This window comes from Macrotis lagotis, chromosome 1, assembly GCF_037893015.1.
Source record: "Macrotis lagotis isolate mMagLag1 chromosome 1, bilby.v1.9.chrom.fasta, whole genome shotgun sequence".
NCBI classification, from domain to species: domain Eukaryota; kingdom Metazoa; phylum Chordata; class Mammalia; order Peramelemorphia; family Peramelidae; genus Macrotis; species Macrotis lagotis.
This window is the reverse complement of record NC_133658.1, coordinates 750,332,238-750,358,040: the sequence shown is the minus strand read 5'-3', so window position 1 is coordinate 750,358,040 and position 25,803 is coordinate 750,332,238. Positions and strand designations below refer to the sequence as shown.

The following is a 25,803-nucleotide window of genomic DNA, read 5'->3' as shown; positions in this document are numbered from 1 at the left end:
CTCTAACATCACTTCTTATATGAAACCTTTCCTGAACACCCAAGCTCCTAGAGTCACCCATTATCTGACATGTAATTTTAGCACAATGCCTGATATATAGGAGCTTAATATATGACTGAATAACACAGTGGTGTCAATTTGCTTTGTTTTACTGTTCTACTTTGTTATAAGAGAATGTTGTATGGGGTCAGGAAGTTGCTATCATTCCTGGGAAGTGATAGTAGTATAAAAAACAAAAAGCAACAATTAAAAATTTTTTTGAAAGACAGGGAGGTCTAGATCACAAATTGCAATCAAATCACTGTAGCTTGTATAAGAAAATGCATTCACATAATTCCCAAAGAAAACAACAAGACATAGGTTGTTAACAGCACATTTAATTATATATTACACTTTAAAAACTTTTGTTTAAAAGAGCATAGGCATCAATAGAGACTGGAGAAAGAAGCATGAAACAGCCAGGATTAATAAAATATTTTGCAACTTTAGGTTGATATGTCTAAGTTCAGTCCTCATAAGATAAGCTGCTCCTTGGCCTTGTGCCTCCCCACTCTCTGACTTATTCCAAGACCAGAAGTGAGAACAACACCACTAACATGGAATAAAGTTCAGGGCCTGATACAAGACAGTAAAAGCAGCATAAATGGGGAGGAGCAAAGTCTACAGATTAAGTCTAAAGAGACTTAGCTATAAACTTGCACCACGTTCAAAGTTCCACACCCTAGTTTATAATCTAGGCAGTTTCCATCTCTAGTCTCATTTCAGGAAATCCACTGTGGTCGATCCATTACCTATATTTTCTGCAGCCACAATCTTTCCCTCTCTATCATAGTTATAAAAAAAATCTGCACTAGCTTGCTGGGACACCAGCTTTTCCCTTAAAAGAGAATATGTGATCTATTTAAGGGCTAAAGCCCAAGTTTCTGTTTTGAGAAAGAGGTGCAATAGTATCTTTTAAAAAATCCAATAAGTTATATAAAATTATTTTCTGGACACAAAATGTCACCTAAACTTGGTATCCGATTCACCAGTCACATAAGTGAGTAAGGAATACCATGAGAGGCTAAAATCTGTCACTGAAGAACTCCACATACAAGGTAAGGCTTGCTCACAGAGCCTGTATACACTAAAGTAAGAAATCTCTCAAAATTCTCCTACTTGACTTGCATCAACACCAAGGGAGAAAAGTCTGATCTGTATGGTATAGGTGGGACCACATACAATTGTAATAAGCTGTCTTCCCCTAGATTAATCCACAAAGCAGGCTCAGGAACTCTGGAGTGAGCTGGGGCCCTTTTTAGTATTATTCACTGGATCCTGTGACTGCTGAATCCAGTTTGCTGACATCACCCTACTACCTGGTCTCTCTTTCCTTAAAGAAGGAGGATTTACAGGTGTGATGTAGCCCCTATTCTCTTCAGCTGGGAGAACACTCAGGACTCCTTCAGAAGTCATCTTCTTTCCCTCTTACATGTTCACTGTTGTTCAGGCACCTGTTTTGGAGATGGGGCTGTGGTCACAACGACAGTGGAGACAGCTTTGGAAGATCCTGAAGCTGTTCCTTGTTGGAGGTGGGAAGCTGGGACTGTCTGGATGCGTACCTATTTACAAAGAGAAAGTGTGAGGGATCCTAGAAAACAGGATTCACCAATCAAGTTAAGCAAGGGGTGGCAGAGTTTGCTATGACCAGGATTCTTTGAGGTTTTACCTGTGTGGCCTGGCCTTGTTGCTGAAGCTGCTGTAGCTGCTGAGCAGTGAGGAAGCTAACAGGTTTGTTACCAGTGATGAGTTTGGTGCCAGCTGGCATGGTAGTGAGAATGATATTCCGGCCCAATCCACTGATACTGTGGAGAGAAAACAGGAATGACTGCTCCACAAAATTAAACTGAGTATCTTAAAACAGTGTAAAGACTACTACTAACAAAACCAGTATCATGTACAAAGCGGCTAATAGATGATAAGACTATATATCTTATCAAAAGGAAAATCCTAAGAAATGACCTACCTCCTCCTAAACTTTTTTTTCCTAACTAGAAAAGAGAGCTCAAGCTTCAATTCTGCTCTCAGTTTCCCTACCATCACTCACTTGGCTCCAAGGTTGCCCTTGATGATAGGAGCTGTAACCACGCTCTTGCCTTTCATGGGTTGGCTAATCACTGACAGTGGCACCGTAATCCGTGTAGGCAGTTTACCCTAGAGAGAAAAGAACAAAGGAAATAAGCATTAATCACATGTTCCAAGTACTTCGCTAAAGGCTTTACAAATACAGTCTCATTAAGAAGAGAATTTTTGTGAGATAAGGGACACAAAGAAGCACTAAGAAAACTTAAAAAAAAAACACCAAAACCCAAGCACTCAAATTTCAAGACAGGGCCAAGCAAAACCACTTTCATTACCCCTTCCCTCTCTTCATTTCCAAAAAGCCAAGAAACTTAAGTCAAAGTCACAGAAGCCCTAAAATGTACAAAACTGTAACCTATATAGAAATGTTCTAGTCTAATAACATAAGGAGAAAATAATGGTCAAAGAGTTAATAATACTGGAAGCAATTCTACTGCTCCACTAGAATGTAGATTCACTGAAGGGGAACTAGCAAAAGGGTGGGAAGGTGGGGGCAGGGGAAGAGGGGGTACATTTAAGTAAGAACAGGTTGTGCAATCCAATCCTTAGGTATTTTCAGTTTCTTCCAATATACATATTATTAAGGTTGCATAAACAGTTAAGTGAAGGGAATCCAGTTTTCAGGGTCCAAAATTAATGTACTGTAACTAAAAATGTACACAGTCCTTGAATTCTTGAATTATTTAGTTGGTTCTTCTACTGTGGTTATTTTTCCTTACAAATAACATAATTTTTATAGGTACATAATAATACCCCATGAATTTAGATATACACCTCACTTGGTGGTAGCAACATTTTCCCAAGGCAGAAAAAAAAAAAAGGACAGTAACAACCACCAACACATGTGTATCTCAGGTGTTCACCTCAGCCTCTGCTGTACTTAGTTTATCTCTTCTGTGGCTCACTAGTCAACAGAGAGAATAACATGCAATAGAAAAACTAGGGATGGTGCCCTGAATAGATTTCCTCACATTCAAAGAAGGCTTACCTGATTAAAACATTTCAAAGGCTCAGCGCACTACCTGGAACCATTCCTTTCCCTCAACAAATCGTCTTTCTGCCAAAAGAAAGCAGCCAAGCCCAGGTGCTTGATCAATCGGCTGTTCCTATGGCAGGTCCTATATAGAGGGAACTTCCTTTCTGTGTTCAGCATTTATTCAACATCTACAAGGCACTGTGCTAAGCATGGGGATACACAGAAAAGCACAAGTCCCACTTCTCAAGGAGTTCAATCTAAGGGAAGAGCTCACTGACTCAAAAACCAAAGGGGGACAAACAACATAAAGCTCCCGAGTTAACAACATTCTGGTGCTGTAAATAGGAGAAATGGTTTAACATTATGTTAAAAGACTTTAACTTAGGTTTTTTACTAATTAGGAAAGGCCCTTCTGCATTCTGAGGCCCTGATCTTCATACCAAATGACCTAAGATTTTGATGCACTCTTTTTACTATAGAAAGTAAAATTACAATCCTATTGATAAATAAAATACAGAAGGGCAAGTGTCATAAGTATTATGAATGAATTAATAAGAAATAAGCTGCTAAGGTGAGGTAGAGTGGCATGAAAACAGGGAATACCTTGATTTCCAGACCTCATTTCTACAGTAAGAAGCCTTCCTAACCGTCCTTTTTGATAGAAGGAAACTGGGGCTTCAATGAACCAGGCCACACTTAACTCACAAAGTTACTCACAGCCTGGGAAGTAGACACAACTGTGGTGCTCACAGGGACCTGTCGCACAGTGGTAGCTCCCGTCCCAATGCTGATAGGGGTGCCTGTGGCCCCAGAAGCCACTGCCACGGCCTTTGATACAGCAGCACTCATACTGGGTAAGGACACAGTGGAAGTATGAACAGCTCCAGGCCCACTTGCTGAGGAGGATCCTTGCTTGGCATGTGTGGCAACTGTTATAGTCTGGCCAGGCTTAGGAGGCATCACTCCCAATCCCTGAACAATGCGGATTGTAGCTGCAGGCTTTGCCTCAGTTGAAGCTACCGCAGTCTTGCCCTTTTGGTCTGCCACACTCACACCAAGAGCTGGCATCAAACGGAAAGCTGAGCTTGAGGCTTCTGCAGGCTTCAGGTCAGGAGTCACTTTAACTACAGTAGTGCCTGCTGGAGTAGATGAAGGGGCACTAGCCGAGTTGGCCTTGACAGGGGTGTCAGATGCATGCACAGGGTTGGAAGTGACGTGCAAAGTAGCAGAGATGCCCTTTCCTGCTGTACCACTTCCTGTCCCAAAGAGATCCTGGGTCAGTTTGACTGTGGTGACCTGAGACTTAGCCAAGGTAGCCATCATGTCAGGAGTTATACGCAGCACTGTCTGACCTTTGGCATCAGTGGTGATGGATGAAGGTGGCAGGCGCAAAACATCCTTACCCTGGATGCGGAAGTTAGTAGCTGTTAGTGGAATGCTATTGCCTGTTTGAGGCTTCATACCCAGCTGTCCAGTAATTGCCACCTGGAGAAGAGAAGAAAAGCACTAATTTGGACTGGAGAAGACTGTTAAATGGAGGTCATGTTAAAACCATGCAAAAAGTATAAGCACATTTTCTAACAGATAATGTTTACTTATTATTCAAATCTATTTAAAAAAGTTATACAATTTTTTCATTCATTAGTACTAAATAAAAAGTAAAGAAAATCTGTATAAAAGTACAAGTAGAAACAATAAATTCTCAGAGGTCTAACTACCAACCCAGTAATCCAAAGGGATTCCTGAAAAAATAAACTCTTACAATGCTTGCACTGACTTCTGCTAGAACTGACTTAAAATCAATGGTAAATAAAAGATCAAATGAACTTCGTATATCTCCTGGGTTTCTGGATTTGTAAGCCAATTCCACCCAAGAATTAGTAACCTGTTTGATGATATTCTGGCCAGGGACATTCTGGATAACAGTGGGTGCCGAGGAACTTGATGCAGAGCTTCCAGGGGAGCTGGTGGCAGGTTTTGCAGCAGGGCTAGTGGTGGCGGTGAGACCTGTCACTGTGAGTCCTGCCTGGCCTTGCCCAGGACGTTGTACAGGTGCTGGAGCTGGAGTAGGCTGAGTTTTCACCGGAACAGTTGTCATCACTGTCTGTCTCAAGATAAGAGAACAATCATTCAGACACAGAATAGGGACTAGCACCAAGCAGGCCTGGTTCTACTCTACTTTCTACTCTTTCTACCCAGGACCTTTCCAATACTTTTTTTTCCAACATACCAAGCTGGAATATATCACAATATTTCACCCTAAGGCTACAGAACTCAACATCTAAACTCAATACTCAAGGGACATGGAAAGCTATACTCTGTATGGTGCTAAGTCTCAAAATGTTTTTAAATGACTTCAATTTAAGGTGATCCTTTGAAATAATTAAGACAGATACTTTTCCCATTTTAGAGATAATAGAACTTAAAGCAGGCAGGATAAGATTGTTCAAATCACAAATTATAGAGATGAAATGGTACTATAAAAATACAGGCTTTCAATTTTTTTCAGATTCAGGGATCTTTCCAGTAGAATCACTAGTCATGTTTGGTTCACCTAATGCCTCCATACTCACTTGTGGTATGACTTTGGTCTGTGTAGCAGTGGCTGGAACCCGTATTTGTGAGCCCACTGGCATTTGTGGCAGTGTCTGTGTTGGATTTGTGGTCTGTTGAGTGACAGCAGGAAGACTGGTTTGGGCTACCACCCGCACCTGAGGAAGTCCAGTTGAGCCAGAGTGGCTCACCACCCGGCCAGTGGACTGGGAATTTGGTGGAGTCTGGTTGTTTGGAGTTGGGGAGAGCAATGTCCCCAACTGAGGCATTGTTGGTGAGGATACCAGAAGAACACTAGAAGAGAAAAGGGAAAAAGCTTAGGACATCCAAATAAAGAGGCATAGAGGAAAGAAAGCTATGGAAGAAAGGGAAGAATTTACCTTGGGCTAGATTTAGCTGGCTCTGGACCTGTACTAGGTGCATTCTTGCCAACTGCTGACACAGGTGGAGGTGATATGGGGGTAGCAGGCAAGGCTGGGGTGGTTGGGGTGACAGGTGTGACAGGAGTGGCTGGCATGCTGGAGTCACTAAGACTTAATTGACTTGGCTCTGATGTACCACTGTTAAGCACCTTCATGGAGCTCTCCTTATTACTGGACTTCTGCAACCAGAGAACAAAGACAATATGCAAGTCTACTCATGAGCCCAATGAAGGAAGGAATAGTTTCAAAGGCATTTAAAAGGTATTTCAGGAGCGGCTAGGTGGTACAGTGAATAGAGCACCAGCCCTGGAATCAGGAGTACCTGAGTTCAAAACTGACCTCAGACACTTTATAGTCACCTAGCTGTGTGGCCTTGGCCAAGCCACTTAACCCCATTGCCTTGCAAAAAAAAAAAAAAACCCTAAATTTTTTTTTAAAAAAAGGTATTTCAAAGGCATTATTGAGAATATTATTAGTTCTCAAAATTCTCTGAGGTCCAGTCACTTACCACCTTGGCTGGGGGTTTAGGTTTTTGCTGAAGGGCTTTTCTGGCTTTAGCTGCAGCTGCCTGTGCCTGGTGAATTCGCTCTGTGAACAAGTGTAACTTGTAAGCCATGCATGCCACAACCTCAAAATCGTAAGATTAGGTTTCACCCCCCACCCCGGCCCGGGCCAATAACAACCATACTCCCAGGCTAAACCCTGCCCTTCAACCCTCTAACTCTTCTTTAAAACCAATGAAAAGAAAAAAAGAGATCAAACTAATAATTCAAATGACTTCTAATCCATTTAACCCAGAAGTCTCACACACCAAACTCTTCCTCGCTCCGGTCACGGTGAAGATAGATCCACAACTTTCGTCCAATGTCATATTTTACACATGGGTCTTTCTCATAGTGTAGTCGATCCAAGGCACCACTTACGACTGTATTCACCTGAGAAATGTAAGCATAACGTCCAAAAATCAAGCCCCCAGAAAGTAATTGAGCCCTAGAGACAATTTATTGGGTTTGGCCAATCTGTGAGTCTAAGGTATTCTCAATTGTTCCCTCTAAACTATTCAGCAGTTTTATTCCCACTATTTATGTAATTTATTAATCATAAGTACTCAATAACTACTGAACTGAACTGAAGACTCAGAATAACACACAATAGCTGAAAATCTGACCAGAATGAGTTTATTTCAGTGAATCTGACCTTTTTCAGAAGACCCTAGAGATGTGACAGCTGGGATAATCTCTTCTCCATCTCACCTGAGTGCTGGTAACATCTGGTGCAAGGAACTGGGAATCCTTCAGCAATTCACAGATTTCAGCCCGAGTCCCTTCTCCATTGGGTAGTCGGGCTGCAGCATCCCTAACTGGGGAGTGGATGTAAGAGAAATGGAAAGGGGAAACAGAAATTTCACTGCAGCACAATACCACCTTCATATCTTCCCTTACTGTACTTGGTTAGTATCAAGGACAGCCTGCCCCCTGATGGCTACTCTGCACTTTCTTAGGTTACAGTTTTTAAACAAGGTTGAAAAATTCTTGGCAGAGACACCTGTTAGGCTCAACAGCACTTTCATCAATTCCTCAGTATGAAATTAACTTTTTCAGAAACAGATTCCAGAAAAAAAAGTAATTCAGGTAAAAAAATCTGGGAATAAGCCCAGTTCCTCTGCCCCAACTACTACACACAGACACAAAGACAAATCCTCTCCCTCTGGAAGGTATAGTTGTCCTTGAGCTTTCTAATGAAACCAAAGCAAAAACTAATAGTCACTGTCTCTAAGAGCCCTTCTAGTTCTAAAGTGTATGATTATATAAAAGAAAATACTCCCCAGAAAAAACCTAAGTGCCTTACCCAGAGAAAGGATGGTGACATAAGCAGGGCGATCTGAGCGCAGCAATGAGTGCTCCCGGGCCTTGTTAAGTGAGGTCTCTTTGTCAAAGACACCTTTGACTGGTCCCACTACAGATTCAAAACCATGCATTCGGAAGGTGAAAGCTTTGTGGGGTTGGCTATAACGGAAACGTTCCTGGGACAAATAAGTAGAAGAGGAATGAGTCAGGACCATGGAACTCTTTCAGATCCCTTCCAACTGAAATTACTCTCATTACAACAGTTAACCCTTAATTGTCAAACTAATACCTTTTTCTCAAATCTGATCTTTTTTTCACCCTTCTGCAGCAATTAGCACTGTTGAATAACCTCTTCTGATATTCTCCCATTTTTGTGACACTGCTCTTTCTGGTTCTTCTATCTGACAACTGTTACTTAGTCTCCTTTGCTGCATCTTTCTCCAGGTCACAGCCTTTGCTCTTCTCCCTTCATTTTATAGCACGTGGTGATCACATCTGAATTCAATAAAATCTATACGGATGACTCTTAAACTTATTTATCACCCTAACTTCCCTTCTGATTTCTAGTCATATATCAATGACAGCTTACTGAATATATTAAACTTGACCTTCCAGAGACATCTCAGTGTCAACATGTCAAGACAGAACTTAAAACTTTTTCCTTTAAATTGTTCCTTCTTCCTAACTTCACTATTCCTATTGACAGAACCACTCTCCTCATAGTCATCTAAGCATTTACGCATGATTTCATCCTTAGTTTCTTTATTCACACTTACTCCACAAATCCAATCTGTTGACAAGTCTTGCTGTTTCTACCTTCAAACACCTCTTATTTCTGTCTTCTACTCTAGCTACCTAGTCTTTTGCAACACTGGCTGCATGTTGACTGGTCTTTCTTCTTCAGCTACCTCCCGCTCCAGACCATTCTCCTCTCAGTTGCCTAAGTGATCTGACCTAGTCATCCCCCTACTCAATAAACTCTGATAATTCCCTATCACTTCCATGATTAAATACAAAATCCTGTTTGGATTTTAAAATCCCACAACTTCAATTATTCCTACATCTCAAGTTTTCTTACACTTTACTCCATTTCAGTTAATCTACAATTAAGCAACAATGGACTTAACAGCTGTTCCTCCAATACAACAGGCCATCTCTCAACTCCTTACCTTTTCACTGGCTGTCCACTATGGTTGGAATGCTCTCCCCCCTCATTTCCACCTTCTAGCTTTCCTTCTGGTTTTTGTCAAGACCCTGCTCAAATCCCAAGAGGCATTTCTAGTCTCCACCTCTCCTTAGCCTACCATCACTACTTCAAAGATTTATCTCCCTTTACATTGTGAAAGCTCTGAGGGAACATGTTTTTGCCTTTCTTTGTATCCCTCAGCATTTGATACAGTGCCTAACATAAAATAAAAATAAATACTTGTTAAGAAAAGTTAGAAATATCCTTAGAAGACCCCCACCAAAGCAACAATAAGACAAAGGGAAAGGAGTCAACATCATGAAACAGTGAAGGAGCACTGGGTCTAGATGGAGAAGACCTTGGGAACTTCTGTAGCAAGGTAATTAATCTCTATGGACCCATTTTATTTATAAAGTGCCTAGCCCAGAATCTGGCACATAGTATGCATTTAATAAATGTCTATCCTCTTTCTTCTTCCCCTGTTTTCTCATCTGTAAAATGTGAACAGATGATTTCCAAGTCCTCTCTGGTTCTAAATCTATGGTCTCATGATTCTAAGTAGTTTACTCCTTGGAAACAGAAACAGAGAGAGACAATATGACCTTTTTATAAGACCTCTCAGTATTGAGGAAAAGCATTTTAGTCAGAAATGATATTTTCTTCATTGGTCTTTGCGTAGCATTTGTGTTCTGTATTTGAGAAGACTATATCTCCTTCTCTCTGCCATCCCAAATGTTTTCCTACTGTAGGTTGCTTAAGTTACCAGGTTGTGTCTCTCTATCTTGGCATTTCTCCAAATTTCTAACACAGTGTTCATGGTACTTATAATTTGTTAAAGTAATTTAATAGCTATACAAACACTTTCTGTTGCTAATGATAAAAAAAAGGTGATAAGAGCATTTCAATCTCTAACTTGTTAATGGGATCTAAAAGAATCTTTATATAAAGGACTAGATTTCCCATCTAAGGACAGTTGAGTCAGAGGTCTTTTAACATAAATTTTCCTTAATTGTAGGGTAGGTACACACTGTTTCAAATTCTTCCTCACCTGCTCCTGAAAAACCCGTTTCTCTTCACCTGTACTGGGCCGGACCACGTAGTCAGTTCTTCTGGAACACAGAATTTTTAATCAAGACAAGTGACAGGTTCATAAGATCAATTTCTCTACCTAACTCTGGTCTTTTCCACCTTAAATTCTTCCCTTCCCCAGGGCCCCCTTTCAAGTCAAGGACAGAAATCTCATCTTCCAGCTCTAATCAAGTATCATTGGCTCAATCTCAAGTCCCTTTAAATTCTGGGGATTCAAAATAGTAACAGTTGGGAAGGCTGTTTTTCTGGCAATACTAAAAAGAAGTGCCATCTTTGGCTACCTTACATGTACACACATGGTTAGTGACAAAGATTTTTGCAGGTTACATGATAAGGCTCAAAGAATAATAGGCCTCAAGAGATTTTTTTTAAAGGCTTTAGATATGTAGTTCACAACTATCTTCACTGGGAAAAATTCAACTGCACAACTGGATAAAAGAAAAGCAGCTAAATCAAAATTCACCTAAAAAGGACCTGGAAATTTCAGTGGACTTTAAAAGTACAATGAATCAACACTGAGAGAGGGAGCTCCCACCCCAACCCCAATGAATGTTCTTAGGCTGACAAAAGAGGCTCAGATAATTAGAGTATTCAGATCTGAGAAGCACAACAAAACAACATTATCTAAAGGATACTGAGAAGCTAGAAATGCATCCAGAAGGATGGTTCACAATGATCAGAAGACTAAAAGATTAAAAGTCAAGCTTTACAAATATCAATTAAAAAATATTAGTGATGCATAAAAGAGTTGATTATTCTGTACTTACACTCGGGGACCTGGGGTTGTGGCATCTGAACTGTCTTCATTTTCCTGCTGGGCAAACAAGACAAATCATTTTACTACAAAAGAGATTGAATTCTGAAAGCCTTAAACACACCTCAAGGGTCAAGAGAATCTTGTGGGGAAATTCTGGTACTTCTTAGAAGTCATACCTTACAGAAAGTTTGGTCTTTGGTTTCCAGCCAAAGTTGGAATAAGGCAGCTAATTCCTTCTCATTGTCTTGAGATGAGCCTTTTAGAAGAACAAGAAAACAATAAAGACATTCAGATATAAGTGTTCTAAGAATCCAAACTTTCTTCTTCTCTACTATTACAATGAACCATTTGTAAGAGATGCCATGAGCAATATTCACCAATTAATCAATTTGTTTTTCACATGTCTCCTATGACACTTAAACGAGAAAAGGAAAAGGTTTCCTTCATAGGACAGATATCAATACCATGAACCCCCACCCTTGATAACATCATATTAACTTTTTTTAGAATGAACATCATTCAAATATATTCCTAGGGCTATAACAAGAAATTTTTCTCACCTAGAGGAAAAATAGTTGGGATCTGAGAGGTTACATAGTAATAGTCATGCCAGGAAAAGAGGTGTAGTTCAGCCTTAAATTTCACCCTATCCATCTTGTAAGGATGAAGGAAAAGTGGGCTGGGAAGAGACTTGGGGAAGGGGGGTTGGGAGAGGGAGGAATTCCTCCTTCAGAAGGGATCCTGAGATTATTGTAATATCACAAAGGAACCCTGAAGACAGCATCTGTCATGTACAGCAGTTCATGTAAGGGATAAGAGAGGACCACAAAGGGAAGGGAGGTAGTAGTAGCTACCAGAGGGAGGAAATGTACCCTTCCTGGGGAAATAATGTGTTCTACCCTCATAGATATCCCTCCTAGGACAAAGCTATTTGTCTCATGCTAGTCATACAGTGGGCTTCACTGTGTAGAAAAGATAGATATTAAGAAATAGCCAATACAGGGCAAATATCTCTGGGCTGGGTAATAATTGCAATCCAATGATCTTACAGATGAAATAATGAAAAGACATTTATGAATTAATCCGGAAAAACATCAATATTCAGTAAGATAGTAAAACTATAGTGTATTAAATTCAACAAATACTTATTAAGCATCTATTTGTGCAATGCATTTAGAATTAAAAGAAAAAAAGAACAAATAAAGGATAAAAAACTTCCACTGAGATAAAATGAACATATGAGAAAAACTGATGGAAATCTCCACATCAGCAACTAAAATCTAAACAATGAAATGCTAGCCTGAAATTATGAGCATATTTTCAAGTACAGGGTATCAAAAATAGAAAAAAGCAAGAGGCCTTCTCTGAACAAAACAGTGTTAAGACCAATTATTTTACCCAGTCTTCAGAATTTCACTGCTTAAGGGAAAGAATATCAAAGAGAAAATGAAAGAGGGAAAACCCATTGATATAAAGAGGTAAAGTATAATACTTACCAATCAATTTCCATTGCTGGGTCTTCTCCTTGAATTCAACAAATGGAGAAAAGCTAGAAGGGACAGCTGTAAGGAGATGACTCAAATCAGGAAACTGCACATGTCAGAGACAGTCTTGTACTTTCTACAGACCCAGAAAACAGCTGAGCCAGACTCTCAGAGTGGGCCAGAGTGGCTAAGCCAAGAAGCCTTCAAAGAGACTGCTATAAAAGATCACAGGAACACAGTACTGGAGCTAGAAAAATCAGCCAAAAAACTGCAGTGCACCACTGGCAATCAAAAGCTAAAGCAAAAAAAATAAGTAGGTTCTTACAAGAGTAACGCCTCACCTCGGCTATCTCCAGCAAGATACTGCAGGGATGGTAATACTAATTCTGCCCAGTTGGGAGCTGAGGAGAACCAACTATTAAGGGTACTGGCTGGAGATGACTGCCAATCCAGGACTCGCTCCTCCAGCTGCAGGAAGAACAAGAAAAATCAAGTGATCACAGGGATTCCAAGAGGAATAGGAAAATCTGTTCAGAGTGATTATTCAAAGTCACAAAGTCAGAAGCAAACAGAGTTGCAATTCCAAAACTGGAGCTTGGTAGCTGCCTCTTCCCCATTTAAAGTTCTTCCTTATACCTCTAATTTCCCAGATACTCTTACCATAGGAAGACTAGCCTGTCCCTCCATGAGCAAGATCTCCAGTAGGAGGGAGAAGAAACTAGATGATATTTCATTGATTCCAAGACAGGGCTTGAGGTCTTCAAGAGGCCTATGAGGAAATAAAGACAAAAAGCAACTGCAAAGGGTATTATGGGTTGGTCCCTAAACTGATCCTAGTTCTCAAATGTTTCCCACAGGTCTCAAAGTGCTCCATCAAAGACGAAGAATGGTGCACAAAGGATTGATTTTAGCCACAAGGCCAAGAACTTCTCATCTTAGGCAGCTCTAAGAATAAGAGGTAATAAGTTTAGGAGTATATATCTAAATAAAATCAATTTCATTTAACATGCATCCTTAGGCAATCACTGTCTCTTTCTTACTCTTCTTTGATGGCAGAGATTGGCAATGGGGATGGGGCCTGGGACAGGGGTGGGATCCCCTCTGGATTGCTCAGAGGTTCAGCCAGATCATCTATCTCAGATTTTATCATTTTCAGCTTCTTCTTCTTCTTCTCCTCTTTCTCTTTCGCCTTTTTTTTGAGGATAGCCAAGTCAAACAAAGCTGTTAAGGAAAAACAAGAGAGGAAATGAGGTCCCTTGTCTCAAAGTAATATGCTAGTAAGACCTTTAAATTCTAACCAGTAGAGGTTAGCAGTTTAGCTTTAACAATTACAGAAGGCCATTAGAATAGTTTCCTTTAAAACTATATGAGGTTTTTCCTACTCCCTCCGGTTTCGAGTCCCTTCCCCTTCAAAATTACACTGTATATTTTGTACGTAACTACATAAGTACGTCTTGTGTCTTAGAATGGGAGGCAAGTTTCTTGAACTCAAGGATCACTTCTGTCTAGCCTGTCTCCTCATGCCTAGCACAGTGTTTGGCATTAAGTCACTACATAATGGATTATATTACTTACAGTCTGCAAATTCTACATTAACTTTTTACATGTATAGTTATGCCTAAGGAAGAAGCTGCAAGTTTCTTTTTGTAGAGGCTTATTAGGCTGCAAGCTATTTAACACCTTAGAAGCACACTTATTTTCACTTTGACAGTTCAACCACATTATGAAAACTCTGGAAGAAATATAGTCTTTTACCTGCAAGGGAGCCCTTCCTGCCAGCATTCACTCGTGTCATGATGTCATTGAGAGTCAGGTCCCCTGTCAAAAGATCTGGGTGATCCTGAATGAGAATTGTAAAGACTCAGTGATGGTGGCCAGGACAAAAGAACTTGAATTTAAATTTTCATCAATCCATTCAATAGATGACATTAGACCTTGGTTGAATTCCAGAAATCTTATCTAATCTGTGATTAGAACCTCCACTCTTAATGGAGGTGCAGAGTAGACTCAAATTAGAATGGAGAAGATTTTGTATTATAAGTTGCCTAGAAATGGCTAGGAAGCAAAGTTTAGAACTCTGAGTCTGGAGTAAGGAGGACCTGGGTTCAAATCCACCCTCAGACACTTAATGTGTGACCCTGAGCCTGTGCCTAGCAGTTTCCATATCTATGAATACATACCTCCCAGTACAGTTGTATTAAAAAGAGATAATACCCGTAAAGTACATAAAAAAGGACTTAATAAATCCTTATTTTCTTTCTTCCTTACTGTTATTAGGGGCAATATGAAGAAATATGAAAGGGATCAAGTCTCACACTTTAGACTTTCTGATTGATCTGCTCTCTCATATGATTTCTGTCTATGAACTACTTCTAGTTGTTCCTCTTTCCCCCCACTCTTCTGACAATGAAAAGAAAAAGAAAAAGGAAGGGAAATTTCTAGGTCTGTATTTTCCATAGGATTTCACGTTCCAAGACATTAAAATGGCAATCCTAGACAGTCCCCATATCTTACAGGTTGGTGTTTCCGCTTCTCATGGTGTTTCTTTAACATCATCTTCAGATCGTTGTCTCCCAGCTCTAGTTTATCTGAGTAAAATGAACCAAAGCATATTGGGCACTTCACTAACAGAGTGCTCAAATTTTAAAATGCTAATGAGATGTTAAACTACACTAAAAAATATGACATCCAAAAAAAGGGAAGGCAAAAAACATAAAACAAAGGGTAAATTAATTAATGATCAATTTTTTTAATATAACAAAAGAAAATGGAATATCTACTGTAGTTATAGAAAGAAGGTCACACTTATAAAGGCAACAAAAAAGAAGAAATGATAGAAATATAAAGGATTTTTTTGCACAACACACAGCAATTCATCCAGAATAAAAAAGGAAAGAAAGGAAAAAATCTTTGCCATAATTTTTTTAATTTCACATTCAAAATGTTATTAAAGAATTTATATAAATGAAGAGACTGAAAATGAATAGACAACCCTAGAAAAATAACCATGTAAAAAAATTTTCAGATTCAAATAATCAGATAAATGCAAATTAAAAGAACTCTTGCTATATGACCTAAAAAAACCTTTTTTTAAAGCAAAATTCAGTTTGATGAGGTTATGTAAAAATGGGAATATTACACTGCTACTAGAGCTGTGAACTGGTAAAATCTTTTTGAAAATAATATCTAGAAAACTGCTAATGCTCTTTAAACAAGAATCTCATTACAGAATGAATGTTATTGTGAAGAAAAATCTCTAAGTTGAAAAATAAAAATAATATAGATCATATATAATGATTAGTTATCAACTTGTTAAAATTAATGTACACTTAAAAAACCTAAGTGGAAAAATTCTGTAGTTCACATATAATCTTTTGTCCTAATTGATGGCTACTGAGTTTGTAATTAAAATAAGCAAAAATATTAATTACCCTAATTTATAATAATAAAAATGTGGAATCAACCACATAATTTATAAAAATACACAGAAAATTCAAATGGGTCATAAAGAGAACATTTTTGTTATTATTTCACTTACAAAGTATATTAAACATTTTTTCAATTGTAAAGTTTATGATTTCTTAAAAATTTATTTTTCATTCCTGTTTACATATTGCTAATGGCTATTTAGTTTAGAATGAATGAATGAACACACAGTAAGTAATAATAATTCTATCTGTTGTCCTAGTCAAACAACACCTGATGTGATAATGAGCACAGTTCTGGACACTGGATTTTATTTGGGTTTTTTTTTTGTTTCTGCAAGTCAATGGGGTTAAGTGACTTGCCCAAGGTCACACAACTAGGTAATTATTAAGTGTCTGAGGCCAGATTTGAACTCGGGTCCTCCTGATTCCAGGGCTGGTACTCTATTCACTGTGCCACCTAGCTGCCCCTTAGACACTAGATTTTAAAAAATAAATTGAAGTACACTGCAAGAAACATGACCAGTATTGTAAAGAATTCTGGAAGTCATATAATTATGAATGGCTGAAAGATGTCTAACCTGGGAAAAAGAAGGCTTAGGATAGACATAATCATGGTCTTCAAGTATACGAAGCACTGTTACTCCTAAGAGGTATTATTTTTAATCTATAGCTCCGAAAGATAAAACTAGGACAAAGTAGAAAAAGTTATAAGTAGGCAGCTTTAAGCCCAAAATAAGGAAAAAACTAAGAATTACAAGGTTTTTATTAATGGAAAGGGTTGTCTTCTGAGACTAAATGACCACTCATCAGGGACACTGAATTTGTATCCCCTGTCAATAACTGCAATGCTTGGCACACAATAGACTCTTCATAAATTGTTGATATTGTGAAGAGAATTCCTACAATATGGAAAAGATTGATTTAATGAAACTGAAGGGCTCTTCAGATTCTACAAAAATGTTTCTGGAGTATCTTTCTTCATGTCTGCATAATTTATCAAAACCTTGTATTGAGAGGAACAACATTTCAACTTCCTGGGATATGGGGCAATATCAGGTATGGGGCAATATCAGGAACTTTAGATTTTCTGGCCCAAAAGCAACTAGACAATGCTTCCTAAAATGTTCATTCTAGCTAAAATTCATTTTCATTTCACAGGAACCCTCATGAATGATTAGGTGTAATAAGTATATGGTAATTGTATCTGTTACAGATAATTTTCAAAATTGTTAATCACTTGAAAAAATCAGACAAAATAATCAGAAAAATACATATAATTGAGGTAATATGTAAAAATAGTTTTAAATAATAAAATTCAATATTGATAATAACGAAAACAGTATTCTGTTATCAAATTGATGAAATAATTAAGCAATCTTCTGAAAGAGTAGTTTGTTAATATATAATAAGCAGCAAAAATATATAATAAGCTGCATTAGTCTCACTTTACTAGGAATATGTACTGAAGGGAAATGATTTTTAGTACAAAAATATTTATATCTGTTAATGATGAAAAAAAACTGGAAACAACCTATGAGCCCAATGAGTAAGGATGACTTGTTTCCCAATTACATGGAATAGTACTCTAAAATTACATATTAAAAAGATATATGGAAAGACAATGTGAAGTAATATAAGGCAAAGAATGAAGAATTAGAAGGACATATCAACTATGACTCCATAAAAATTATCAACCAACTACAAGTATATTAACTAAAAAAGCATAAGGAAATGATAAATGTTATCAATTTCTTAATTTTTAGCAAAATGTAAAAAGTTAACATTTTATGATTTGGACTTTCATTATTTTCTGTCAAAATTATTTATTAAAAATTATTTTAAAAAGAAAACTACATCTCTTTTGTTCAGTTAAACTAGACTAGGTTTTTCCCTTATTCTTTTTAAAGTAACAGCAAAGTCTACTACCATTTACATTTCATTAACCAAAGTATAATACTAGTTGATCAGCTGCTAAAGGTCAAAATAAAATGGTTGAATTCCACACCCAAAAAATGATGTGCCAAATCCTCTTTCTCAAAGCTCCTATTTCACAAGAACAGCTTACTATTATGAACCTTCCAAAGAAATTCTTAGAGCAATACAGTTGTGAGGAGCTTACTTCTCAGAGCGCCAAGACAATTATCTCTGCTCTCACCTGCAGTTTTCATATCCAGGGTTGAAAGCGTGGGCACCACCCTCAGGGGCACCGCAGGACTAGGAGAACGGGCTGGAGAGCTCGGAAGCCATGAGCTGAGATCTTCAAAAGAAAATTGCTCTTGTAAATCCAACGTGGCTGTGGACTCCAATAAAGGAGATTGGGTAAGTGGCCATTTGGGTTCAACGGGGCTAAGGGTTCAACATGGAGACCAGAGTTCCACCATTTCTTTCTGACCCTTCCCCAGATGGACTGGAGCACACTTAGATCATTTAAACGGCTCTTCGAGGAAGAGAGACTTCAATTCAACAGAGTGATGGAATCGCATTGCAGCAGGCCAACAGCTACTACTACTCTCCTGTAAGGGGAAAAGCAGTTCTCTCAAGGGGCACAATAGGACCAGACAAGCAGGAAAGGACCCTGCCAAGCAGGGAGCTGTCCATTGGGAACCTAAACTAAACTCAAAAGCTAACTTAAGTATACAATGTAAAAGATGTAGCAAGTTTTCATCTATCAGGAATTTCCAGTATGGTCCAAGAGATGGGAGAGAGGTCCTCAAGTCCCATTATCCACCCACCCGAAAAGTAGTTTCTTAGCATGAAAAATCTATGTTTAACTCCAAACAGCAAAACAGGCTGCCAGTTTTAAAAGTCCCACCTCCTTTTCCCAAAAAATTAGAAAACACTCACCTTCTTCATCAGAGGATAAGGTGCTATCTCCACATTCTTCCTTTACTTCCCGAAGAACCTTCAAGTACCGCTGCTGAGTGCGTCGTTCTCTTTCCTCAGGGGTACAAGATAGTGAAGGCCTCTTCCTCCGAAGGGGAAGTGCAGGGCCACTGGTCTTAGCCATCTCCAACAAGTCCTGAAGAAAGGGTATCATCTAGTGGGTACATAGCCTCAAAAATCTGTCTCATATCGGCATGTAAGGACTACCAAGGGGTTCAAGGTGTTAAAAGCAAGTTCTGGTCTCCTACTGGAGGCATGGGGTCAATCTTACTTCTTACACACATTCATTTTAGAGACAGTCAGATAGTACAATGGTTACATGAGTATTGGCCTTGAAATTAGTAGAGACCAGAATTCAAAGCCTACCTGAGATGTTTCCTAGCTGTATGACCCTGGGCAAATCACTTAATCTTTTTCAGTCTACATTTTCCCATTTCTAAAATGAAGATAATAATAGAACTTACCTCATAGGGTTATCACGAGGATCAAATGAAATGGAATAAAGGCTTTATAAATTTTATAACTCTATATAAATGCCACCTATTATTATATTATTCAAGCCATTCCAATTTCTGATAAACAATGACTTCCTGCATAGAGATGGGCCAGGACAGCCAGGTGGCACCGTGGATAGAGCACCAGCCCTGGAGTCAGGATTACCTGAGTTCAAATCCAGCCTCAGACACTTAATAATTGCTTAGCTGTGTAACCTTGAGCAAGTCACTTAACCCCATTGCCTTGCAAACCCCCCCCAAAAGAGTAAAATAACATAGAGATGGGGCCAATACTTTCCTCTTTAAATACTCTCCTCTCCAAAAAAAAGGCACAAGTTAATTCCCATTAAATATAAAAGAATATATTTCTCACAAGATTAAATTCCCAAACTTAACAATATCCCCCAAAAGAGCTAAATAATCAAGATTATTTCTGTTCTAATGTAAGCTAAAATATCTTACACAGCAAAGAACAACTTTGGTTCTAATATATGTCAAATGAGGAGCAGCTAGGTGATGATGTGAATAGAGAATTGGCCTTGAATTCAAGAACCTAAGTTCAAATCTACACTCAAGACACTAACCCTATTGCCTTGCAAAAACTAAAAATAAAGGAAAGAAAGAAAGAAATATAGGGGCGACTAGGTGGCACAGTGGATAGAGCACTGGTCCTGGAGTCAGGAGTACCTGAGTTCAAATCCGGCCTCAGACACTTAATAATAATTACCTAGCTGTGTGGCCTTGGGCAAGCCACTTAACCCCATTGCCTTGCAAAAAAACCTAAAAAAAAAAGAAAGAAAGAAAGAAAGAAAGAAATATCAAATAAAAACACAAGCAGTTCACTTATTTTGAAGTTTTGTGTCACTACTGATAGAGCTACAGAGTAAAAAACAAAATATTTTTCTTCATATCAACCTTGCAAGGTTAGAGATATACATTAAAGCATCCTGGTTTTTCTTAATAAGCTACAGTGGATCTGACATCAATTCATCTAACTCAAGCACCTTGAAAATTACTTATAGTTGTCAGTCAATAAACATTTATTAGACACTGGGGTCCATAAAGAGTCTGACTAAACAACAATACGCCAGGCACTGTGCTAAGTGCTAGGAATACAAAGAAAGGTAAAAGACAGATCTCAAGTAGTGAACAACCTAATGGGAAAAAAAACATACAAACAATTATATATAAACAAGCTATGGAGAGGATAAACTGGAAATAATCAAGAGAGAGAAAAGGCAGTAGAATTAAAAGGCAATGGAAAAGACTTCCTCCAAAGCAGGGGCAAGGAAGGGTTTGAGGACTAGAAAAGTCCTACGAAGTCTGGCGCTGCCAAGGCAACCAGAGGTAGGACTCAAAATTCAATAAATCCAGGAGTTTTTTAGGGGTGAATTAATTAAATGTTTGACCATATACAGCAGGCATTAGCCATTTTAAGTTTTGGCCTTTGGTAGAAAAAAGAAGTTTGTTCCCTAGCCCTGTTGTAAAGGGTGAGATTTTTCCTGGGACCTGAAGAAGTTTGCCCAGGCAGGGCAAATAGTCAATGAAAATGCTTGGATTTAAAAAAAAAAAAAAGGAAAAGAAATACATAAATAAATAAAAGAAAATGCTTGGATTAGGAGATAGGGTATCTTATTCAACATCAAAGAGGTGTCACTGCATTTAAGAGTATATGGGGGGGCGGCTAGGTGGCGTAATGGGGCGGCTAGGTGGCGTAGTGGATAAAGTACCGGCCTTGGAGTCAGGAGTACCTGGGTTCAAATCCGGTCTCAGACACCTAATAATTACCTAGCTGTGTGGCCTTGGGCAAGCCACTTAACCCCATTTGCCTTGCAAAAACCTAAAAAAAAAAAAAAAAAAAAAAAAAAAAGAGTATATGGGGGGGCAGCTAGGTGGCGCAGTGGATACAGCACCGACCCTGGAGTCAGAAGTATCTCAGTTCAAATCTGACCTCAGACACTTAGTAATTACCTAACCCCACTGCCTTGCAAAAAAATAATAATAATAATAATAAGGACAGCTAGATAGTATAGTGGATAGAGCATCAGCCCTGGAGTCAGGAGGACCTGAGTTTGAATCCAGCCTCAGACATTTATTAATTACCTGTGTGACCTTAGGCAAGTCACTTAACCCATTGCCTTGCAAAACAAAACAAGTATATGGAAGGATATAGGGTAAGAAGATCAAAAGGGGGGAGGGGAAGTAGTTATGAAAATCTATGAATGCCAAAAAGAATTTGATATTTGATTCTAGAGATGACAGTGAGCTACTGAATTTGTTGAGTATGGGAGAGAGGTTGGAAAAGGAGGTGTGACATGATTAGACTTTTGCTTTAGAAAAATCAATCTGACAGCTGAATGCAGAATGGACTGGAGTGGAGAGAAATGTAGGGCAGGGAGATTTACAACAGATTAGGCATGATATGAGGGCTTGATCCTAGGTAGTGGCAATGTCAGAGGAGAGAAGGGGGTATAGGTGAAGAATGTTATGAAAGAAAATCAACAGGACCTGACAACTAGTTGGACATGAGGACTGAGAGATAACAAGAAGTCAAAGATAATGACTAGGTTAGAAGTCTGGGTGTCTAGAAAAGTGGTGGTACCCTTGACAGAACTAGGGAAGTTTGGAAGGGGGAGGATTTGGAGGAAAACAATGAATTCAGTTCTAGACATGTTGAGTTTAAGCTCTTAAGAAAATATCCATATCAAGATGTCATCTAGTAGGCAACTAGAGATGAAAGATGAAAGGTCAGTATTGAGGCCAGGAATGGATAAATAGGTTTGAGAATCATTGGCAGAGAGATAATCAAATGAATCCATGAGACCTGATAAGATCACCAAGTAAAATAGCAGAGAGGAAGAGATGAGAACCTAGAATAGTCTTGGGGGATACCCATGTTGGTAGATGAGACCTGGTTAAAGATCCAATAAAGGAGACAGAGAAGGACCAGTCAGATAGATAGGAGATATATGGAGCAATAGTTAACAGGGATGAAAAGATTAAGTGAAGGTTTTTTGAGAATGGGGATGAGGCTGGAGGGATGAAAAAAGAGTCATAGCTATGTTTGTGGGCAGTAGGAAATGAGCCTGTAGACAAGGAAAGAATAAAAATAAGTGAGAAAGTAAAGATGGAGAAAACAGTAGAGAGAGATCACAAGGGCATGGCAAGGATTTAGCTTGGTCAAAAGAGAAGGGTTACCTCCTTATGAAGTAGAAAGTGGGAAAAAGTATCTGAGTGATATGGATAATGAGGAAGAGAAAAGAGGTAGCTCTCAATCAATGGCCTCAAATTTTTTCAGTAAAAAAGACAAGGTTCTCAGCTACGAGGAAAAAGAAGAAAGAGACCTTGAAGGCTTGAAGAGGTATGAAAAGTTTTGGAAAAGCTGTTGCAATGAGTGGGATAGTGAGTTAATTAGGAAGGGGTAAAAGAATTGTCAAGCAGCAATGAGGGCTGTCAAGCTGTTGAGGTTATTTCATGATTTTTTTCAAACTTCATTTCAACAGCACATGAAAAAAGATGTGAAGGCAAGTAGATGGCAGAAGTGAGGTCTAGCAGGGAAAAATTGGTCATAGGATAAAGAAGTCAAGAACAAGAATTTGTGACTAGAAAACAGGAAAGGTGGAATGACAACAAAGATCAGATAAGGGAATTCAAATTTTTAACTTGGAAATGGTGCCATTTGTGGGTAATGTTACAAGATCAAGGGTATGACCATTTTTATGTGTGGCTGAGATGAAGTGGATAAGGTTATATAAACTACAATTGGAGCAATGAATTCTGTAAGTTTACTCCCTTCTATACTGCTGCTATTGTTTGTTCAGTCATTTTAGTCTTGTCCAACTCCAGGGCTCCATTTAGGATTTTTTTGACAAAGATCCTGGAGAGGTTTACCATTTCCTTTTACAACTCATTTTACAGATGAGGAACTGATACAATTAAGGAACTCACCCAGGATCATATAGCTAATAAGGGTCTGAGGCCAAATTTGAACTCAAGAAGAGTTCTATACTCTATACTCTACCCCACCTAGCTGCCCCTACCTACTATAATATAAACAGCAGAACAGATTTAACCTGACTTGTTAACTAAATCCCAGAATTTTAGAACTTTGGTATAACTCATAAAAAGATGTAAATTCAGAATTAACAATAAGAATTATTTATACCTACAATTTAAATACTTTTTTCCCCCTTAAATAAAGTCCCATAAATGGCTGAATGTTGAAAACTACCTTTGTATGTAATTGGGGAAAAAAGTAAAATAAAATTTAAAAACAAAAACCATAAATATAGTCCCAAATTTATCTCTCTTTTATGAGTATGAGCTACCAAAGTTCTAACATCTAACACAGTGAACCAATCAGGTTAACACAATTCTACATGCTATGCAAGCATTCAAGAATTTTAACAGATTAAAACTTCCTATACTAGTGCAATGCTAAAATGCATATATTTGCTACCATCAGTATTTAAGATACAGAAATAATCAACAAGATAGCTGCTATAGAATTAGAATTCAACGAAAGGAATATAAATTTCAGTGGTCTTTCTTTCTTCCCTCTCGTCCTGGCTCCTCATGACACTCACCGTTCGTGAGGCAAGAATCTGTTTCAGCAGCCGATGGAAATACTGTTGCTGAGAGTTGAGGTAGCGCTTGTACTGAGACTTGAAGCACAGCTGCCGGTACTTTACCACTTCTGGGTTAAAATGCCCATCTAGGGACAAGAGGAGAAGAGTATCAAAAAGCAGAATAAAGGGGTGGCTAGGTGGCACAGTGGATAAAGCACCGGCCCTGGAGTCAGGAGTACCTGGGTTCAAATCTGGTCTCAGACACTTAATAATTACCTAGCTGTGTGGCCTTGGGCAAGCCACTTAACCCCCATTTGCCTTGCAAAAAAAAAAAAAAAACCCTAAAAAACAAAGCAAAAAAAAAAGCAGAATAAGAACTGAGCTACAGAGTAGAGATAGATAAAATACAGTTGCAAAAGTATTGTCCTGTGTTCTGCCAACTCCACACATAAGTTCAAAAGAACACTTAGCCTTCAGATCAGGAGTCAAGGGCACCTGGATACTCAACAGAGACATGAACTCTCCATTCCTGTTGTTGTCCCTCAATCCTTGGTCATCCTTGCTTTCTGACAGGCACTACTCCAGCCATTCCAGTGTTCCTCAGCTTAGAGAATTAACACAGAAGATGATCTGTCTTCAGTATCCCAACCGAGAAGCAATCTAGACCAGTGCAAGGAGCAATGGATCTGGTGTTGGAGGTCTTTGGCTCTAGTTACAGTATGTGTGCCTCTGGGTAAGTCAATGAACATCTCTAGGCCTGTTTCCCTAGGCTCAATGGCCTCAGATGAGCCTTACAATTTTTAAATCTGGGATTCTACCAGTTATTCCAAAAATCTTCAACTCAACCTAATTGTACTCTATGGTTTGCTATTGCCTGTATTTCTCAAGACCTTTATTTGTAAGATCAATTATACTTCCCCATTCACAGATTTTAGGACTTTGGGAAATTACAAATGGTCTACAATGGAAGGGAGAGCAGAAAGAAGATAACAATTTATACAATCACACCAACATTGTTATCATGAATCTTCCCTATGTTGTCCACAAAAAATCATTCAGCCTCTGTTTAAACATTTTCAGTGATAGCTACCTATCTCATCTCATTCCACTTTAGGACAGCTCTAATTATTAGGAAAAACAAGAGGCAATAAACACCAAAGGCCCAATTCAAACTCTACTAGTAGTACTTTGTCTCTTTTTAAAGTTTCGAGTTTCAACTTCTAACAACAGCTTCAAGGACAATCCCTTCTCATTCAAAAGTGATGATTCAAAATCAAGAGGAAGAAAAAAAGTCAAATTTTTATCTTGGTAGATAACAAGAAGTTTAAACTTAATGAATCTGCTTCCTCTAAAGGTCAAGGCAGTCAGATAAGAAAGCTGACAAGGCTGGATGAGATAAATTTGCCTGTGTGTCATCATTAAAGCAAATTAATTACCTATTAACATAAGTGGAAGAGAAAGTACCTTCCTCAGTCTTCAACCCTAGACCAGGTAATAAAACACTGATTTTACATTAATCAAAAGTTTGAAAATTCTATGACATAAACACATTCCCCTTGTTCCTATGTGTTTCTACAAATGTCAGAAGATTCCACAGGAATGGAACATGCAAAAAAAAAAAAAAAGTTGTTCAGCTACAGACCTCGGAAGAGTTTCTGGGCAATGTGTAATGGGTTCCCAAAACGGAAGTTTTCCCCACTGAATAGGGCTAGAATAAGCTGATTTTGCTGCTCGATGTTATCTTCAGGGAAGTGAGGCAGGAACTGCTGGAGGTGCTCACGCTGAGAGTCACTCAGCACATCCTGCCATGTTGAGAGGCTAACTACATCAAAGAATATCTCAGGCTGAAAGAGAAAAAGAGAAAGAAAATAGTAACAGTAACATCAGTTTTTTTTTATACAATCCCAAGACCTTTGTTCAATTATACATTCCTAGAATTGAACAGTATGACTAAGGATAATGTTTTCTATTCAGCAAATGGCAAAGGTATGGCAG

General features: G+C 38.6%; 1 protein-coding gene across 8 annotated transcripts in view; it reads right to left on the bottom strand.

Annotated features, from left to right (window-relative positions):
• Positions 1 to 831: 831 nt before the first annotated feature.
• Positions 832 to 25,803, bottom strand: part of NFRKB (nuclear factor related to kappaB binding protein) — a 34,969-nt gene continuing 9,997 nt past the window's right edge. For 2 of the 8 annotated variants that reach the window (XM_074216307.1, XM_074216308.1), the window contains exons 4-27: positions 25,451 to 25,652; positions 23,827 to 23,954; positions 18,708 to 18,882; positions 18,019 to 18,156; positions 14,950 to 15,023; positions 14,191 to 14,275; positions 13,476 to 13,656; positions 13,096 to 13,204; positions 12,777 to 12,903; positions 12,448 to 12,513; positions 11,128 to 11,207; positions 10,962 to 11,008; positions 10,154 to 10,214; positions 7,921 to 8,095; positions 7,326 to 7,432; positions 6,884 to 7,007; positions 6,581 to 6,660; positions 6,031 to 6,251; positions 5,671 to 5,944; positions 4,983 to 5,201; positions 3,815 to 4,582; positions 2,087 to 2,193; positions 1,709 to 1,844; positions 832 to 1,601 (exon numbers count right to left, since the gene is read on the bottom strand). In XM_074216307.1, coding sequence (XP_074072408.1) covers positions 1,476 to 1,601; positions 1,709 to 1,844; positions 2,087 to 2,193; positions 3,815 to 4,582; positions 4,983 to 5,201; positions 5,671 to 5,944; positions 6,031 to 6,251; positions 6,581 to 6,660; positions 6,884 to 7,007; positions 7,326 to 7,432; positions 7,921 to 8,095; positions 10,154 to 10,214; positions 10,962 to 11,008; positions 11,128 to 11,207; positions 12,448 to 12,513; positions 12,777 to 12,903; positions 13,096 to 13,204; positions 13,476 to 13,656; positions 14,191 to 14,275; positions 14,950 to 15,023; positions 18,019 to 18,156; positions 18,708 to 18,882; positions 23,827 to 23,954; positions 25,451 to 25,652 — 3,810 coding nt within the window. In that variant the 3' untranslated portion in view covers positions 832 to 1,475. The remainder of the gene's footprint in view (positions 1,602 to 1,708; positions 1,845 to 2,086; positions 2,194 to 3,814; positions 4,583 to 4,982; positions 5,202 to 5,670; positions 5,945 to 6,030; positions 6,252 to 6,580; positions 6,661 to 6,883; positions 7,008 to 7,325; positions 7,433 to 7,920; positions 8,096 to 10,153; positions 10,215 to 10,961; positions 11,009 to 11,127; positions 11,208 to 12,447; positions 12,514 to 12,776; positions 12,904 to 13,095; positions 13,205 to 13,475; positions 13,657 to 14,190; positions 14,276 to 14,949; positions 15,024 to 18,018; positions 18,157 to 18,707; positions 18,883 to 23,826; positions 23,955 to 25,450; positions 25,653 to 25,803) is intronic. The other 6 variants (XM_074216310.1, XM_074216309.1, XM_074216311.1 and 3 more) reach the window with 6 other exon arrangements.